The sequence below is a fragment of the Polypterus senegalus genome, chromosome 8, assembly GCF_016835505.1.
Source record: "Polypterus senegalus isolate Bchr_013 chromosome 8, ASM1683550v1, whole genome shotgun sequence".
In the NCBI taxonomy this organism is placed as follows: domain Eukaryota; kingdom Metazoa; phylum Chordata; class Cladistia; order Polypteriformes; family Polypteridae; genus Polypterus; species Polypterus senegalus.
In genome coordinates, this window is record NC_053161.1 from 85,052,646 (window position 1) to 85,071,909 (window position 19,264).

General features: G+C 34.5%; 1 protein-coding gene across 2 annotated transcripts in view; it reads right to left on the bottom strand.

Moving 5' to 3' along the window:
- The window catches only part of chchd3a (coiled-coil-helix-coiled-coil-helix domain containing 3a), a 200,516-nt gene that overhangs the window by 71,229 nt on the left and 110,023 nt on the right, over positions 1-19,264 (bottom strand). For both annotated transcript variants that reach the window (XM_039761359.1, XM_039761358.1), the window contains one exon: positions 10,934-11,004. In XM_039761359.1, coding sequence (XP_039617293.1) covers positions 10,934-11,004 — 71 coding nt within the window. The remainder of the gene's footprint in view (positions 1-10,933; positions 11,005-19,264) is intronic.

Here is a 19,264-nt window from a genome sequence, read left to right on the forward strand (position 1 = left end):
TCTAATATATTTGGTAATACGAGTGTAATGGTGACTAAAGGGTGTTATTTCAAGTCTAGAGGGCTCTAATAATGTTAAAAAAACGTATTTAGAAGGTCGTAAACAGGTTTTCTATACTCTAACTGCGAAAATATTCGATTTATAAATAAAGAATCCTACTTTGCGAAAATTAATTTATCACTGAAGAGTCTGGAATGGATTAAACGTGATAAACGAGGGTTCACTGTAATATATTTTTAGGTGGTGTATTCCTTTAAATGTATATTTAGCTAAAGAGATTTCACAGATAGGAATTGACATAAGCAATTAAATCTTCCTCTTAACATTCTGCAAGTATTAAAAAACCCCAGTTTTGTATCAAAGTCCTCCAAACTCTTGCACTCATCAGTCATGGCTTCCGTCTAATGCCAAGATATTGCCTGAAAAAGAGGCCTGAGTTGCCTTGAAAGCTTGCATATTGTAAACTTTTTTAGTTAGCCAATAAAAGGTGTCATTTTACTTGACTTGTCACTGCATTCATAATGGCTAATATGGTGCAACACCCTAGTACTATTGATTATTTAGAAATTACAAAAAAAGACTGAGGAATGTTTTAAATGTTTTAACTAGTGTTTGTGTAAAATTGTAAGTTTTAGTAGTGCATTGATCTGAATTGCACATATGACAATTGAAGAGAGAACAGCTCCTGGAAATGTGTAAGCAGGTTTAGAATTGCCAGATATTTTTGTCAAGAAATTAGAGCTTATTAACAACCATGAAAATCATGATCTTTACATCTCAACTTAAAATAACCTTGAATATTTTCTTGAGCTGACTATTCCCCTTCAGTAGTACTTCTGGTTTCCTAGTTAGGTTTTAATTATACTATTAATATTACATCACATTTTTTATTTTAATCAATTAATGCTAAACACCAAAAATTGTAAGCCAACAATTTTAACAGAGAAGGCAAATCTTATAATGTATCTTAAAATTTATAGAAACTAAATTTACTTTAAGTTATTGATATTAGGGTAAACACTTTTTAACAAAAAGAAGAAAAATAATAATGTATACATTACAAGTTTAAACTTGAGACCAAATCACATGAAAACTCTGGCCTAAAGGCCTGGGAAATAAGGGGGATGTTAGGAAGATGACAACATAACACCAACAATTACATGTACTAATGTAAGGTTAGGTGACAAGAACTGATAATACTGTTTACATTTCAGAATAATAAAAGTGAATTGTTACCATGGGAACTTGAATAGCCTTCAAAGTCAAACAGCTGGGAACCAGTTGATCTATGAATAATACTTTAAAATGTGTTGTCATTTGACAGAGGCAATGTGTAAAATTTAGTGTTTTTAAATAATGAAAGAGAGTATTCGGAATTTCATATAAAGGAAAACAGGCTTTCAGCCTTACTGTTGCAGAAGCGTAATACAAAAACTTATCCACACATTTAGACATTAACACTAACACCATATTACATTAGGTTTTTTTTGGTTTTCTTGTTTGTTTTTAGTTTCACTCTGGTAAAATTTTAATTCACAAGTCAAAAAGAATTCAGAACAATATCTAAAGTACCCCTGCAGAAATGTAGTCTGACTTATTATAACATCTGTATGATCTTTATATCATCATAAAATAATCCATTTGCTTTCAATGGAAGCATTTAATAGAAAAGAAATCAATTCAGCATTTGGCATCATAGAACAGATATTAAAGTATTCTTAAGTTTTTGTTGTTCTGTTCTCTAATAGTAGAGTCCTAGAAAATGTTCATTACAAACATGTATTAAAAAAGAAAAACAGAGCAACATAAATAATTTCATAAATTAATATTATTAACTAATGTTATTAAAACAGATTGGATCAGAGCAATTACAGCCCCTAGATTTCCTTGTAAAATTAAAAACAAAAAAATATATATTTTAAATGTAATTACTTAATAAAAGCTTTAAGTTATAACAAAAGCCCAGCTCTTCCTGTAACAATATACTGTTGCTCTTGTGTAGACTTTTCATTAGTAGGAATTCATCTTTGTAATCCAATCACACTATTTGTAATGTGACTGCTCATAATGTACAGCCTGCATTAGCACTGGAACCATGTCCAAGTAATGCTGTTTTAATATGATTTGAACATTACAAGAACCTCTAGAATTTGCTCATTTGGGGTTTGACCAGCGCCTAATGCAGCTTTCAAACACTGCACAATTTCTCATAGTCATTCTCCAAGACACACCAAGATATTTCCTATTTATATAAAGATTCATAATGGCCTCTATATACAAAAAAAAAAAAAAATCAGAAATAACAGCTGGATATATTTAGAAAAGTTTTTTTTTAAGATGTAAGATTTGAGATGTAAATAATTAAGAACTCTTAATGTAATATTGTGAATAACAGGATAAAACTGAATGAACGGTTCAATATATAAATTTACATAATCCAAGTGCTCTAAATTAATACACTGAAATATCACGTAACCTTTTTGTATGGATTTCGACTCCAAGGTTCTGAGCCCTTTGTTCTTATATAGCACGCAATTACTTTACCTTTAGTCTTAAAACTGAACATATGCAGAGAAGATCCTATACTAATGAAAGACAAAGGAGTTCCAGGGACTCACCAATAAAAGGAACATTTGGAACATTTCACTAAAAATAACTCTCTGGTTTACAGAGGAAGCTCAAAGGGTTAACAATGGCCACTAAACATGGTCCAAGGAGTACTAGTTCTAAATTTTAAAGACAAGTTTGTCTATTACAGGGAAATAATATCTACTGCAATTCCACCATATCAAGTGATGGCGACCTCTTCCCCACTGATCACTCCTGTCTACAAATGTTGATTTCATCATAAGCTCTCTTTAATGCTTTGTGGTAACACTGAGCTGACCGGAGTTTTACTTCTCTCAAAATAACAACCTACGTTTTCAGTTTTAGGACAGCAATTTCCTCTTGCACAGTATTTGCAAAAATGTGTTTTCTGGTAGTTGTCATCTCCTCCTCCTTTTCTTTTTACAACCTGGATGGTGATATTACTTAAGATAAAACAATGTGCAGTTCATCTGCAGTCATTTTTTTAGCAATGTATCCAGAGAGAAATATGCCTCCAGTACGAGTAGTCAGTCTTTCATTGCTTTATGGGGTGTTTTTGTCTGAAAGATGATAATTTGAGAATACTTTATTTTCATCTTTCACTCTAAGGTGAAGGGTACAAGTATTGGCATATTAAATATAGTAAATCTGATTACATGATTACACCAATGAACTCATAATTCAGTGAAGAGTGAGTAACGGCTTTTTTTAGAGAAATAATATCTATCTGGAATATATCATTATTAGTGAAAGGAGTATAACATTTCTTTAAATGAGCTCTACTAATTGGTGTTAAATGACACCATCTCCGTAGCTAGGAATTGGGCAACTGTATTGATACAGTTCCATTGTCTTGAATGGTCACAATTACGCTTTAATCAATTGCTTAAAAAAAAAAAAAGATGTGCTGTAAGTATACTGTGACTGGATCCATGTCATACATATAAAGATTAGTAGTATTTCCATGACTAAAAATAACGTCTGACAAAAAAATACAAGTGGTACAAATAATCATGGTTACCCATTTTTGATTAACTTAAACCTGAAAATTAGCCACAGGTGCCACTGTGTTTTTTTTACCAGCCTTGCTGAAACCTTTGAACGCTCAAACTCTGTGCACCAGTTAAATATGCGAAGTGTTTCATATATGTGCCACTTGCTAATGTTTGGGGGCTAATGAGATTTAAAAGCTGAAAAAGAAATTTTTTAATCCCAAGGAAATTACACAATAAATAACATGTAAACAAATAGATTATTTATATTTCTATAATTCAGACTAATTTAATGCAACTTCTAGCAAATTGTTGCAATAAATATTCTAAAACGCCTTCCTAACAGTTCAGAATAATACAGCACAAACATAAGCAGGCATTCCTTGAAGGGTTGAACCAATAAGCATTTCTTTGTTTGTTTCTATCGTACATCTTGTAAGGAATGATGAAAAGTACTTGATGGATTAAGGAAAAAAAAAATATATATTTTTGGAATGGGGCTGACTGTGTGATGCAGTGTGCTGTGGACAAACTCGGAACCCTTGAGAGACATATTCCAGAGATCCTACCTAGATAAAGGCATCTCAAGGAAGAGTAAGCTCACCTGTTAGAAAAAACTTCCTTGGTATCTGAGAAGGGATTAAATCAGATTTAATCTACAACATCAACTCCAAGTAATGCTGCTCGCACAAAGGGTTGAGTGAGCTTTACTCCAGCACCAAAATACCTTACAAGACTCGTATATTGCCTAAACTTAAGTAAAAACGGTACAAAGCTGAGTGGGAATGGAAGAAGACTAAATTAAATGCCCACCTTGAAATATTGAAGGCACATGTAACTGAAAATGACAAAGAAATACGTCTTTAGAGGTAGTCCTATTTTTCTAAAATTATAAATATCGAGGGCCCTGCTCGCTTCACCCACCAATCCCCCCTGGCCTGTACTACGTGCCAGCCACTTTGCATCTCTGCCGCTTGCGTATGTGGATTTTACATTCACCAAACAACAAATCTTTTATTTCTCGCAAATATGCCTCTTCATTGGGAAGAAATACTACTTTTCCTTGATGGCAACAAGAATCAGACAATTTACAAGTCTCCAACTTAGAAAATTAAATCTGAACAATATATTCAATCTGTTTTCGCTGTTCCGTTATTTCACGAGTAATAATTTCTGTTTGTTAGCACTAATGCGATCTTTACTATCACTGTTTTGAGGCTTTAGAATTTTAGTACTTTTATTATCTCTAACATGCTCTGCATGCGTATCGCACCAATGTTTTTGAACCTCTTTATGATGTTCTACTTTGTCATCGATTCTTTGTCTTTTATTTATGGCCCTGGGTATGGTTAAATCTCATGGCACAAAGTCTCATCTTGCGGGATGTGAAAGTATCTCTCTGAAAAAGTTATGTCTCATCTCAGGATTTTTTTTATTATAATAGTGAAATATGGGAAATCCAAAAGTTTTACTTTCAACTATTGATTGTTTTCTAAACCCAGCTCAATCAATGAATGCCCTCTGAAAACCTCAAGCAAAACATGTTAAGATGTTCTATAAAACAAAATAAACAACTTTAAAAGTAACATAATACATACCACAAAGTTAAATCTTGTTGAAATGCAACATGTTCATTTTTTTTATTAATTTTATTGCAATCCATACAAAGCAATCAAGTTTTTACAAAAAGAAAAATTGAGTTAGGAACAGATCGATCCCCACCCCTGAGAGAGAGAGCAAGCCAAACGGCGTAAAGTTTAAGGCTTGTAAACATACCTAAATTAATAAATTCTCTGTGTTTCATGAACTTATTTTAAAATATTACTGATCAGATCCTGCCATGTTTTGAAAAAAGTCTGCAGCATGTTCATTTCAGTGAATTAAACACCATGACTTAAACTGGTTTAACTGAACTTTAGGGGATTACTCAAGTAAAACCTTCCACTTGTGTCCTTAGCCCAGTCCCAACTGGCTTTTCATATAGGTTTCTGATGTACTAATTGATTGGGTGCTTGACACAGTTAACCCTTCATTAGAGACTAGTGTCTTTCGAGATTCTGTGAAGACTTTAGTAGTTAAATCTCTGTTCAAGAAAAATAATCTTGACTCTTCTTTGATATTTATAGATGTCTCTTTAAATAAAATTTTAGACAAAAATACCCACCATGAAATATTGAAGGCACATGTAACTGAAAACAACAAAGAAATACGTCTATAGAGGTAGTCCTATTTTTCTAAAATTATAAATTTAATTTAATTTAAATTATAAGTTTTTCAGCAGGTAAAAAAATTACTTAAACATTTTATTCTTGGTACATTTCAATCAGGTTTTTGACCAAATAAGAGTAAAGAAACTGCATTGATTAGAGTAGTAAATGACTTGTAGATTAATGCTGTCATAGGCAATATATGTGTTTTTGTTCTGTTTGACATGGGCACAGGATTTGACACCACAGACTACAAAATTCTCGTGAATCATCTTAGCCAATGGGTGGTCTCTTCTGGCAGTGCCTTAAATTGCTTTCAGTCTTATATGAGAGGTAGAAAATTATTTGTTAGATGTAGTAAATGTACTTCACGGATAGATTACTTGCAGTGATTATGTTTCTAGCATTCATGATATTGTATAAGAGGTCCTGCACTGTTAAGATCAATCTACATGCTATTATTAGGCTGGGTTATCTTGAAACACAAGGTGAACTACCACAGTTATGCAGATGACACACAACTTTTCTTATGTATAGCACCTGATCACTCTGAAGGTCTGGACCCTCTGATCAAATGCCTTGTATTTCTGAATGAAAGATTACTAATTTACTCAAGCTAAAAAAGGAAAAAATTGAAATCTCAGTTGGTGTCAAAATGGAAATAGTGAGGGTGTTAGAAATAATTTGATCCCTTAACATTAAAAGTTGAGGCAGAAGAAAAGAATTAAGGTGTTACTATGGACTCTGGCTTAAACTTCAGTTTGCAATTAACCATATTACTAGGATTGCACATTTTCATTTAAGGAAGATAGTAAAAGGTAGCATCTTACTTGTGAGGCTTTTTCAGTATTTTTAAACACAAAATAAAAGATACTAGATGTAATATAATACATCACACCAAAGTAAACCAGGTTGAACCCCAACATGCTCTTTTAGGTTAAAATTAGTTTAAAATGAAGCAGCAAGAATCATAACCAGAAAAAGAAAATCTGGGCAAATCTTCCCCGTTTTTTATTGTTACACTGGTTACCCATGTCCTTTAAAACTAACGTATCTCTACTTTCTTTTCCAGTTTCCCTGTAGTGGCATTTCACCACCTGATTGAGGCACTGTGCAGCCACCTGTAATGCTAAAATGAAGGAGGATGCTCTAGCTGTCACAGGAAACAATGAAGAATGAATTAAGGATAACTATGTTAGGTGGAATGTCCAATGGGGGCTGGGTGATCTTTTGGCCTTGGAATCCTTGCATATTTTGGCCATCTAACTTTAATCGTTAGAGACGTATTTTTTACTATGTTTTTTTTTTTAAATAAAATGTTTATTACTTATTATTCTTGCCAAATTTCTTTTAACTATTTTGACATTTTGTAAAGTATGTTGAACTATATTTGGTGTATGAAAATGTGCTACAGAAATAAATACAGTTGTTATTGTTATAAGATTGCAAGATGCTTAGATATTAATTCATGCTTTTGTTTTTAGTAGGCTAAATTACTGCAACACACTTCTAACTGGACTATCTAAAGAGGACATTAATCAGTGGCAGTTAGTTCAGAATGAAACAGGAAGAATCTTAACCAGCAAAACATAATCTAAGCAAAGCTCACCAGTTTTTGCATAAGTATATCGGTTACATGTATCCTTTTGAATTAAGTTTAAAATACTATTAATGGCATATAAAGTTCTAAATAATTTTGCTCCCTTCTAAATTTTGCAGTGCTCCTTACAATTGACATCTAATAAAGCACTTTGAGCTACAATCTTTGTACTTAAATGTGCAATAAAAATAAATGTTTTAGTTGTTGTATAGATTTATTACAGAATAGTACAGTATGCACAAATAAGCAAAGTTATAATAAAAATGCTAAATGTCCTTTAGTGGTTGCAAGTCATTTGCCACTATGTTGTGAAATACTCAACACTTCAAGGCTGATTCTCATATGACATCTATTTAAGGTGGTTTTCTAACAACTGAGAGCAAGGCAGCAACTAACTCTGGAAGTGATGTCTCTCCATCACAGAACACATCATGGGGTTTATCTGTACAAAAAGATCATAAAGCTATGTGAAATCGTGCAGCACCAGTTAAAACATCAAGTATATTGTGTTGAATGTATTGCTCATGTTTTAAGGCAATACTTTCTGCAAGATTTGCAATGACTTGAATTCTTCTGTGCTGGACAGTCTGGTTACTTGATTATTTCTAGGATTTTTGCAGCAAAATTAGAATTTGTATCATTTTAGTGATGTCTGGGGCATAAGTCCCTTGGTAGTGTCATACTTACTGTACACCAGACAATTATTTGAAAAGTAAGGTAAATATCAATAGAATCTTTAAGTAACAATGTGTGCCTTATCCTTGGAAATTAAAAAGGAAAATATCCAATTACAGGTCAAATTATGCTATAGCAAATCCCAAAGTAACGAAATTTTCAGAATAATGAATTCCTTTTGTTGTCCCTGATAAATGTTCACACAAGACACATCATCACATTTAACGGATTTCGTATTTAAAGAAATGTTTATTTCAGCATAACAAACATTTTTTTCGTCCAAAGATGCCACACCTGTTCTTTCACTGAGTCTTGGGAACCCTGCTACAGGCGGTCTCTTTTTTCATTAGACCAAAAGAAAGTGACAGTCTGTTGTGAAATTACTGGTCTCAGGCGGTCTTGGTGAGGCTTGGTGAAAGTGCAAATGTGTCATCATATAGAAATAGCTGAATTCTCAGTCAGTGCTCCACTGAGCATTCGCGTGCGTAGTTGTGTCATGTGTGGATACTGTACCATTCAAATTTCATAGCGCGTCTTAATGTTTTCTTTGCAATTAACAGTAAAAGTGAGAAATGGAGTCATTTTTATTCCATTTTCATACCTATATTTTTTTTAAAGTTACATCTAATGTCTCATTATCAAAAAAAATATTTTTTGCAGTTTAAGAAGTGCTGCTTTTTTAATACAATTGTCAAGCATGAGTCACAGAGATGCACAACAGACATGAAGGTGAATCCAGGTTCCAAGGAAAAATACCGGTACTTAATTACTGCATAGAGAAGGCAGGTACAGTCCCAAGACTTCATTCAAAATAGGAGCTGTTACTTCAGTACGCAAGCACACGAGATAGGAGCCGTGATGCAGGGTCAATCATCCTGCTTTAACTTCCATCTTCAGAGAACACCAGAAGGTCAGAAACACAGCTATGGCAGTCCAGAAGAGTGAGAGGAAGAGCAGGTCAAAGCCCAGCGTGAAATGTTATAAACATCATGAGATAAGCATGTTACGCGGTAAGCCTAATTCTGCACAGGACAATCAATTGCTTTGCTCACGGTTTACTGCTTACCTGAAGCAGCACAGCAGCTACAGAGCTGTCACAGTGCTGCTGCCATTAGAGATGGTCAATCGTCTGTGACCCCAGTCACAATAGTACAGGCAATTTCCACATATTCATTATAACAAAATATTTTTAATGTCCAATGAATTCCTTACAATGGGATTCCACCTGTAGTCAGAAACTAAAATAACCTCAAGAAATGCAAAAGTGTACAGCTTAAAATAGCTGTAGTGGGTTGTACATCACTATCTGCTTTAATAGCACCAATTTTTTTTTTAAACTTGCCACTGGGCAAAGACTGTAAGCCAAGAAGTTTAAATGAAAAGCATTTTTGAAAATTAACTAAGGAAAAAAATGATTTTTTAGAAAGTAAAAGAAGGCAGAAGATAACTAAATTCACTTGTTGCTTCTTTTATGCATGGTGTAATAAAAGAATACATTAAAAAGAAAGCAAACAGACTGAATCTGAAAACTATACGCCCAAAACAGAGCTTGCAATCGGTTTAGCTAACAGAGGTAGCCAAAGAAAATACTGAATATATTTGAAAACGGTCAAGTAGAATAGCTTAATAACAAATATATTGGTTTATTTATTACCTGTGAATTCACTTGCCAATCACCATTATTAAACAGAATGTCAGAAACCAAAATTTACAAAAAACTTATTAACAGAATAGAAAAACATTACACTTTTGTTGAGAAAGAACTATATACCGATTCATCACAATTTTAATACCACTGATAGGTGAAATTAATTTCATTGATTGTCTCATTACGATTACAAGTGGTGGTATATATTAGGCAGCAAATCACCAGTCAGTTTTTGAAAATGATGTGTTGAAAGCAGGAAAAACAGATGAGTAAAGATCCGAGTGACTTTGACAAGGGCTAAATTGTGACGGCTAGATGATGTTGCGGCTGATTGGTGTATAAAGACAAATTAAAAGATGCTTTACATCACAAATAGTCTACAGGTCCACCATATAAGCTGTGGCAAAATGCACAGGAACACTCTAATATGGAGTACAAACAGCTAAATTCCAAAGTCAATTACAAAAAAATGTATTACAAAAATTTTCTGAGCCCATTTATTCTTATTCTAACCACTGATAACAGTTGACTTTTGCAAAACTTTTGAAGTTGACTTATTTTTTTTTTTTGTCATAAGACTATTAGAAAAACTTCCGAAACAACAGGCTTCTAACAAGCTAATAATATCAGAAGTAATGCCAAAATAAAAATCTGGTAATTGTCTTGGAAGCCTCAGGCCTATCTTTAGCACTTATTTGATTTTTAAAATTATACTGGCATGACAAAATTTAAAATAAATATACAAAAAACAAAACAAGAGCAAAACTGATTATGTATATTTGACTGAAACTTTATCCAGTGCAATTTATAAGTTGATTATTTATTACAAATATTTGAATATACATGTGTATAAATATATGTATGTGTATAAATCTATGTATCTGAATCAAAAGCAAGTTAAGTGACTAGGTAAAGTTTACTGGGTGAGCTGGAGAGGTAGGAATGAACTGGCAATGTTATGATTTTAAATACAGTGCCTTACTTACTATACCACATAGTTTCCAAACAAATACACCAGAAAACATAAAACTTAGATGGTGTAGATTTTATTCAGCATACATTGCTATCTCATCAGAATATAGATTTGTTTATGCAAATATGCATTGGTTTACTTCACTGCATAATCACTTTAGTACTCACATTCAGTAATAAAATAAACTAGGATATTGCTCAATATAAAAGTTCCACAGGTGTGACAAAGTTAAAAATTTAAGAAACTTACTTAAACTTTGCTTCAGCTTCATTCATAGCCTTTTGATACTGCTCAGTAGTGACTTTATAAAACTGAGAACTCTATTTAAAAAAAAAAAAAAATTAAGAGTACACCATAAATGTTATGCCAATTAGTCTCAACATAACAGACAACTGAAATATAGTGATAATAGACATTAAATTGTCAGAAATATGTTAGACATTTTAACTAAAATCAATAGGTATATGACAAGATTGCAGGATGACTTCAGCATTTCTATGTAAGAGACAGGTCACTCCGAAATGGTAAATGATTCCCAATCACATTGTTCCCTTAACACACAAACAAGTGGAGTAATCTTATTTGGACCACAATTTCTCTTTCTCTTACCTGATCAATAGAAATGAATGTAACAACTGAAGGGATCAATAGTAATTTTTAAGACATTTTAGAACTCAGCAACTACTTTCTGAAAGAAGGATTTTGCCTGAAACAGATTTGTTCCAAAAGTACAGTAGTTCAAATGATTAGCCGACCATGTATTGTGAACTTTTTGAAGTAACAGATCAGTAATTGTGCCAAGAAATCACTAACTTAGGAACTAATAACGATATACTCTATTCCACGATAGCTAAGAAATATCTTATGATATAATGATGCTTCATTCTATACTCCTGTTTCTTACAAGACAAACTTCATGCTCTCCTCCATACTGCAGAGGAACAGTATATATTGCAGTAATTTTTTTAAGTATAAACACATTTGGTTAAGTTGCCTCATTTTAAAGCTTAAATTAAGTATATTTTAAATCAAAGAAAGCTGTATATTAATTTACCTTGATAAATGTGTTCTAAAGTGAAACATTTTTTAAAAATATATTTCAAAAATACAATACCTATGGTTGCATTTTAAAATGGGATCCAAACACAGAAAAAGCCTTAAAACTTACCAAATACGCCCATTTTTAAATTCACCAGTGTCTTAATTTTTAAATTCATCAGTGTCTTAATATTGCACAAATGCTGTAGAATAGCATATTCATTGTTGTTAGAAAAAAAAAAATTTTTGTGATTCTGTCATTTTAAAATAAGTCTGGTAATGCTATTCATAACAATACCTTTCTCTTTTCACATTCATGTTTATTGTCATGTTTATATAACAAAATTAATTTCTTACTTTCAAGTCTCCTGGAAATAGTGACATTAACATATTACAAATAAAAATGTACTCAAAAAACACCAACCATACAATCAAACATACATTTACAGTTATGTACAATACATACATATAACAATACACGCAGCATTTGTTATTATGACTGAATGTTTGGTAACATTATAATTTGGTGATAAAAACGGTCTCTGAAGCTACTGGTGTAAGTTTAAATGGTCTTAAACTATTGATCGAAAGGGAAGAGTGAGAAAAGTGATCGAGCTCCTATAATCTATTTCTAAAAAGAATACTCCATCAAAAATAATTATTTTATTTTTTCAGATGTTACAAATCTTATGTAGTTTGTACTGATGGCTGAGAAACAAAAAATAGTAATGTTAATATCAGAATGGAGATGAAACTGTTCCTGATAGAATAGGAGTCTATGGTGATCATTGCTGGACAACCCCCATGAAAACAAACTTTTGACCTATGAATAAAAAAGGGGATATTAATTCAAATGCAGAACCCCATGTGAAGGTGCTTCTAGTTTGTGCACTACTTTCATTTTATGGAAGTATTTACCAAACAATATTTTAGCAAAGAATGCAAGTGCTTTGCACATGTTGTGCATCTGACTGGATGACTTTTCATGTGGATTATGCAACTCAAGTAAGGCAAGTTTTATTTTTTAAATCCTTGGATGTTTTTGATTTTCTTCTTCAGTGATGGTCACCATAGGCACCCTTTCTATCAGAAACGCTATTTTCAAGAAAACAAGAGGTTGGCTGTCAGTAGCCAAGAATTTGTCAATCGGTATATAAGTCAATTGGGAATACAGATGTGAAAATATTATAAAGTTTTGTATGGGTTGATATTATTTCAATTTGCTCTACCATCTTCTTCTTTCAGGCGCTCCCGTTAGGAGTTGCCATAGCAGATCATCTTGTTCCATATCTTCCTGTCCTATACATCTTTTTCTGTCACACCTGCATGTCCTCTCTCACCACATCCATAACCATTCTCTTAGGATAAACTTTAATAATTTCAATATCAATGCATTATTAACATACAGCTCTTCTCTTGGTGTTTTATAGCTGGTAAAATACAAAGGATGGCAAGTCTTAAAAGTTAACTAATGTTAGTACTGTACTGAACAAACTATATTTTTAGTTTCTCACTAGGAAATTGATCTTACTAATAATGCTCATTCTGCAATATCCATTTTTCCTATTTTAAAATGTGGAAAATTTAAACTACCATAGTCTTAATTGGCACTGCACACTTTAGCAAAATATCAGATCTACAAATGGCTGTTCCACAGATATTCTGTTAACACTCTTACCATAGTGGTACTTAACTTACTGCATATTCTAGCTTTTCTTTTTTATTATTAATTTTATTACAATCCATACAAAGCAATCAAGTTTTTACAAAAAGAAGAATTGAGTTTAGAACAGATCAATCCCCACCCCTGAGAGAGAGAGCAAGCCAAACGGCGTAAAATTTAAGGCTTGTAAACATACCTAAATTAATAAATTCTCTGTGCTTTATAAACTTATTTTAAAATATTACTTATTAGATCCTGCCGTGTTTTGAAAAAAGTCTGTACGGATCCTCTGAGTATTTGATTTTTTCCAATTTCAAATAATATAACACATCGGTATCCCACTGACTTAAAAGAGGAGAGTTTGGGTTCTTCTAGTTTATCAGAATGAGTCTGCGTGCCAAGAGTGTAGTGAATGCAATCACGATTTGTTTGTCCTTCTCCACTTTAAGCCCCTCTGGAAGAACCCCAAACACAGCTGTTAATGGGTTAGGAGGGATTGTGAGTCCAAGGCTGTCTGAAAGGCAATTAACATTTTTTGTCCAGAAAAATGTTAATTTGGTGCAGGCCCAGAACATGTGACCCAGTGAGGCTGGGGCTTGGTTGCAACATTTGCAGGTTGGATCATGCCCTGGAAACATTTGAGAGTTTTAGTCGAGACAGATGTGCTCGATATATAATTTTGAGTTGTATAATTGTATGCTTTGCGCATATGGAGCTCGAGTAAATTCCCTGCATTGCTACTTTCCACTCCTTTTCTGATATATTAATTGAGAGATCTTTTTCCCAGTGTCCTCTTGGATCTTTGAAAGGAAGGGATTGTGAAATGATTTTATATATTGTAGAGATGGAGTCTAATTCCTTGAGATTGAGCAATATTTTTTCCAGCGTGGATGAGGGTGCAAGATGAGGAAAATCTGGAAGGTTCTGTTTAACAAAGTTCCTGATTTGAAGATAGTGATATCAGCGCTTGGTTTGAGACGTATGAAAAAATATGAAGTTAACGCAGAAAGACAAATCACCAATTGAAGCTTTATGAAAAATGGATAGTTTATTCGCCATCAATGATTGTTTTGGTAAAGCCTCAGTGTACTCAGTGTAATCATTAGATGAATGGTAAAAAAATAAGAGCGAAGGGAGGGTAACTTATTGAGGCACGCAGGCGAAACCACAATAGCACGCGTGCTCGATGTAGTGCGCGTCAACTCAATCTGAGTTGCGCGATAACATTCAAAAAAATATATCTTTTCAAGTTCTATTTAGTCGAAACAAATATCTTTGGTTGGAATGTAAGGCGAATTGACTCTTTACATTTGTATGGTGAAGAAAAATTTATGTAATGATGCCTACATTTAACTTATATTCCTACCAAAGATATTTCTGTCGACTAAATAAAAATTCCTTCTATTTAAAATTTAAATAGAACTTGAACAGATACGATAGTTCATAATATCCACGCAGACTTGCACGTAAGAGTGGGAGTCATCCATTTTAACAAACAGCATATTGCACTGATACGAAACAGCCTGCCCATTTAATTATTTAGGAATGGATAAATAAAGATTTTGTACAAATAATGTTTTTCATTTTTCTTCCTTGATGGATTCTAGCACCCCCTGCAACAGTTACTCGCACCCCAAAGAGTGTGTGTTTGTGTATGTATATATATATATAAGAGCAACTTTGACTGAAAAAACCACTTGTTACAACCAAGGTATGCAGCAAAGCATTTGTGAAGCCACAACACACACAACCTTGAGGCGGATGGGCTACAACAGCAGAAGACCCAATCGGGTACCACTCATCTCCACTACAAATAGGAAAAAGAGGCTACAATTTGCACAAGCTCACCAAAATTGGACAGTTGAAGACTGGAAAAATGTTGCCTGGTCTGAAGAGTCTCGATTTCTGTTGAGACATTCAAATGGTAGAGTCAGAATTTGGCGTAAACAGAATGAGAACATGGATCCATCATGCCTTGTTACCACTGTGCAGACTGGTGGTGGTGGTGGTGTAATGGTGTGGGGGATGTTTTCTTGGCACACTTTAGGCCCCTTAGTGCCAACTGGGAATTGTTAAAATGCCACGGGCTACCCGAGCATTGTTTCTGACCATGTCCATCCCTTCATGACCATCATGTACCCATTCTCTGATGGCTACTTCCAGCAGGATAATGCACCATGTCACAAAGCTCGAATCATTTCAAATTGGTTTCTTGAACATGACAATGAGTTCACTGTACTAAAATGGCCCCCACAGTCACCAGATCTCAACCCAATAGAGCATCTTTGGGATGTGGTGGAACGGAGCCGTGCCCTGGATGTGCATCCCACAAATCTCCATCAACTGCAAGATGCTATCCTATCAATATGGGCCAACATTTTTAAAGAATGCTTTCAGCACCTTGTTGAATCAATGCCACGTAGAATTAAGGCAGTTTTGAAGCGAAAGGGGGTCAAACACCGTATTAGTATGGTGTTCCTAATAATCCATTAGGTGAGTGTATATATATATGTGGATGTATGTGTATATATGTATATATATATGTGTGTGTGTATATTTATATATACAGTATGTATGTACAGTGGAACCTCGGTTTGCAAGCATAATTTGTTCCGGAAATGTGCTCGCAATCCAAAACAATCGTATATCAAAGCGAATTTCGCCATAAGAAATAATGGAAACTCAGATGATTCGTTCCACAACCCAAAACTATTCATATAAAAATGATTAATACAAAATATAAAGTAAAATACATAATACAAATTAACCTGCACTTTACCTTTAAAAAGAATCATGGCTGGTGTGAGTTTCCAAACTCATGTGGGATTCCACCCAACGGACGACACGCGAAGAGTGTCCCAAAGCAATCGCAGTCTCCCAGCGCTGTAGCAGTTCGCCGTATAAGCGCATCCAAAAAGATCAAGGAACATTATAAAGATCCCGCTGCAATAAATAACAGCGCTGTTGCTGTTTCAAGCTGAATAAAGCTGGTGTTTATTCAGCTGGTGTTAAAGTACTGAGACTCAGCTTCGTGTTTTGGGGAGCAAGATGGGGACTCGCACTTCACAGCGCACACACACACAGTCACAATGCTGTAGTAAACAGAGAGAGGCGCTGGGTGAGCGAGATAAGGAGAGAGAGACGCCTGTAAACAGAGAGATGCACTGGGCGAGCGAGCAAGATAAGGAGAGAGAGAGAAAGACGCGAGGGGCGAGCGAGCAAGATAAGGAGAGAGAGAAAAAGACGCGAGCGAGCGAGATAAGGAGAGAGAGAGAAAGAGGCGCTGGGTGAGCGAGATAAGGAGAGAGAGAGAAGAACCATCAGCTCAGTTGTGATCACATGATGCTCAGCAGACAAAGTGTATCCATACTACTCGTATTGCAAGACATCGCTCGTTTACCTCGTAAACCGAGGTTCCACTGTATGTGTGTGTATATATATATATATATATATATATATATATATATATATATATATATATATATATATATATATATACACACACACACACACACGTGGACAAAATTGTTGGTACCCTTCAGTCAATGAAAGAAAAACTCAAAATGGTCACAGAAATAACTTTAATCTGACAAAAGTAATAATAAATAAAAATTCTAAGAAATTTTACCAATGAAAGTCAGACATTGATTTTCAACCATGCTTCAACAGAATTATTTAAAAAAATAAACTCATGAAACAGGCCTGGACAAAATGATGGTACCCCTAACTTAATATTTTGTTGCACAACCTTTTGAGGCAATCACTGCAATCAAACGATTCCTGTAACTGTCAATGAGACTTCTGCACTTCTCAGCAGGTATTTTGGCCCACTCCTCATGAGCAAACTGCTCCAGTTGTCTCAGGTTTGAAGGGTGCCTTTTCCAGACGGCATGTTTCAGCTCTTCCCAAAGATGCTCACTAGGATTGAGGTCAGGGCTCATAGAAGGCCACTTTAGAATAGTCCAATGTTTTCCTCTTAACCATTCTTGGGTGTTTTTAGCTGTGTGTTTTGGGTCATTGTCCTGTTGCAAGACCCATGACCTGCGACTGAGACCAAGCTTTCTGACACTGGCCAGCACATTTCTCTCTAGAATCCCTTGATAGTCTTGAGATTTCATTGTACCCTGCACAGATTCAAGACACCCTGTGCCAGATGCAGCAAATCAGCCCCAGAACATAACAGAGCCTCCTCCATGTTTCACAGAAGGGACAGTGTTCTTTTCTTGATATGCTTCATTTTTCCGTCTGTGAACATAGAGCTGATGTGCCTTGGCAAAAAGTTCAATTTTTGTCTCATCTGTCCATAGGACATTCTCCCAGAATCTTTGTGGCTTGTCCACATGTAGTTTGGCAAATTCCAGTCTGGCTTTTTTATGATTTGTTTTCAACAATGGTGTCCTCCTTGGTCGTCTCCCATGAAGTCCACTTTGGCTCAAACAACGACGGATAGTGCGATCTGACACTGATGTTCCTTGAGCTTGAAGTTCACCTTGGATCTCTTTAGAAGTTTTTCTGAGCTCTTTTGTTACCATTCATATTATCCGTCTTTGATTTGTCATCAATTTTCCTCTTGCGGCCACGTCCAGGGAGGTTGGCTACAGTCCCATGGATCTTAAATTTCTGAATAATATGTGCAACTGTAGTCACAGGAACATCAAGCTGCTTGAGATGGTCTTATAGCCTTTACCTTTGACATGCTTGTCTATAATTTTCTTTCTAATCTCCTGAGACAACTCTTTCCTTCGCTTCCTCTGGTCCATGTTGAGTGTGGTACACACCATGTCACCAAACAACACAGTGACTACCTGGAGCCCTATATATAGGTCCACTGACTGATTACAAGATTGTAGACACCTGTGATGCTAATTAGTGGACACACCTTGGATTAACATGTCCCTTTGGTCACATTATTTTCAGTCTTTTCTAGGGGTACCATCATTTTTGTCCAGGCCTGTTTCATGAGTTTATTTTTTTAAATAATTCTGTTGAAGCATGGTTGAAAATCAATGTCTGACTTTCATTGGTTAAATTTCATAGAATTTTTATTTATTATTACTTTTGTCAGATTAAAGTTATTTATGTGACCATTTTGAGTTTTTCTTTCATTGACTGAAGGGTACCAACAATTTTGTCCACGTGTGTGTGTGTGTGTGTATATATATATATATATATATATATATATATATATATATATAACAGCAACACTCATCACTCACAACAGTGACAAAACAATTACATTGACAATCATGTTACGTTATTTTCAAAATGTTTCATTTTCTTTTTCATTACTTCTTTAATACACTACTTCTCCGCTGCGAAGCGTGGGTATTTTGCTAGTGTAATATACTCACCAACTAAATCAAACACCCCAGAAATAATATTATCATTGGATGCAGAAAAAGCATTCGACATGATTGAATGGAAATACCTTTTTACTACATTGGAGAAGTTTGGGTTTGGCCCGAACATTTGTGCATTTATTAAATTACTGTACTAACCAAGAAGCTTCAGTTTGCATCAACAACATTTGCTCAGACTATTTTAAACTAGAACGTGGCACTAGACAAGGGTCAACGCTGCTGTTTGCGATTGCCATTGAACCAATGGCAATACATTGTCGAAATACTGATCAGATAAAGGGGATTCGCAGAGAAGGACTGGAACAGAAAATCTCATTATATGCAGATGATATGGTACTGTATATATCGGACCCAGAAAATTCTGTGCCTGCAGTCTTAACAGCACTCACAGAATTTCAAAAGATCTCTGGTCTCAGAATTAATCTGAATAAAAGTGTACTCTTTCCAGTGAATTCTCAAGCATATAATATTAGATTAGATACCCTACCTTTTATCATTGCAGAACAGTTTAAATACCTC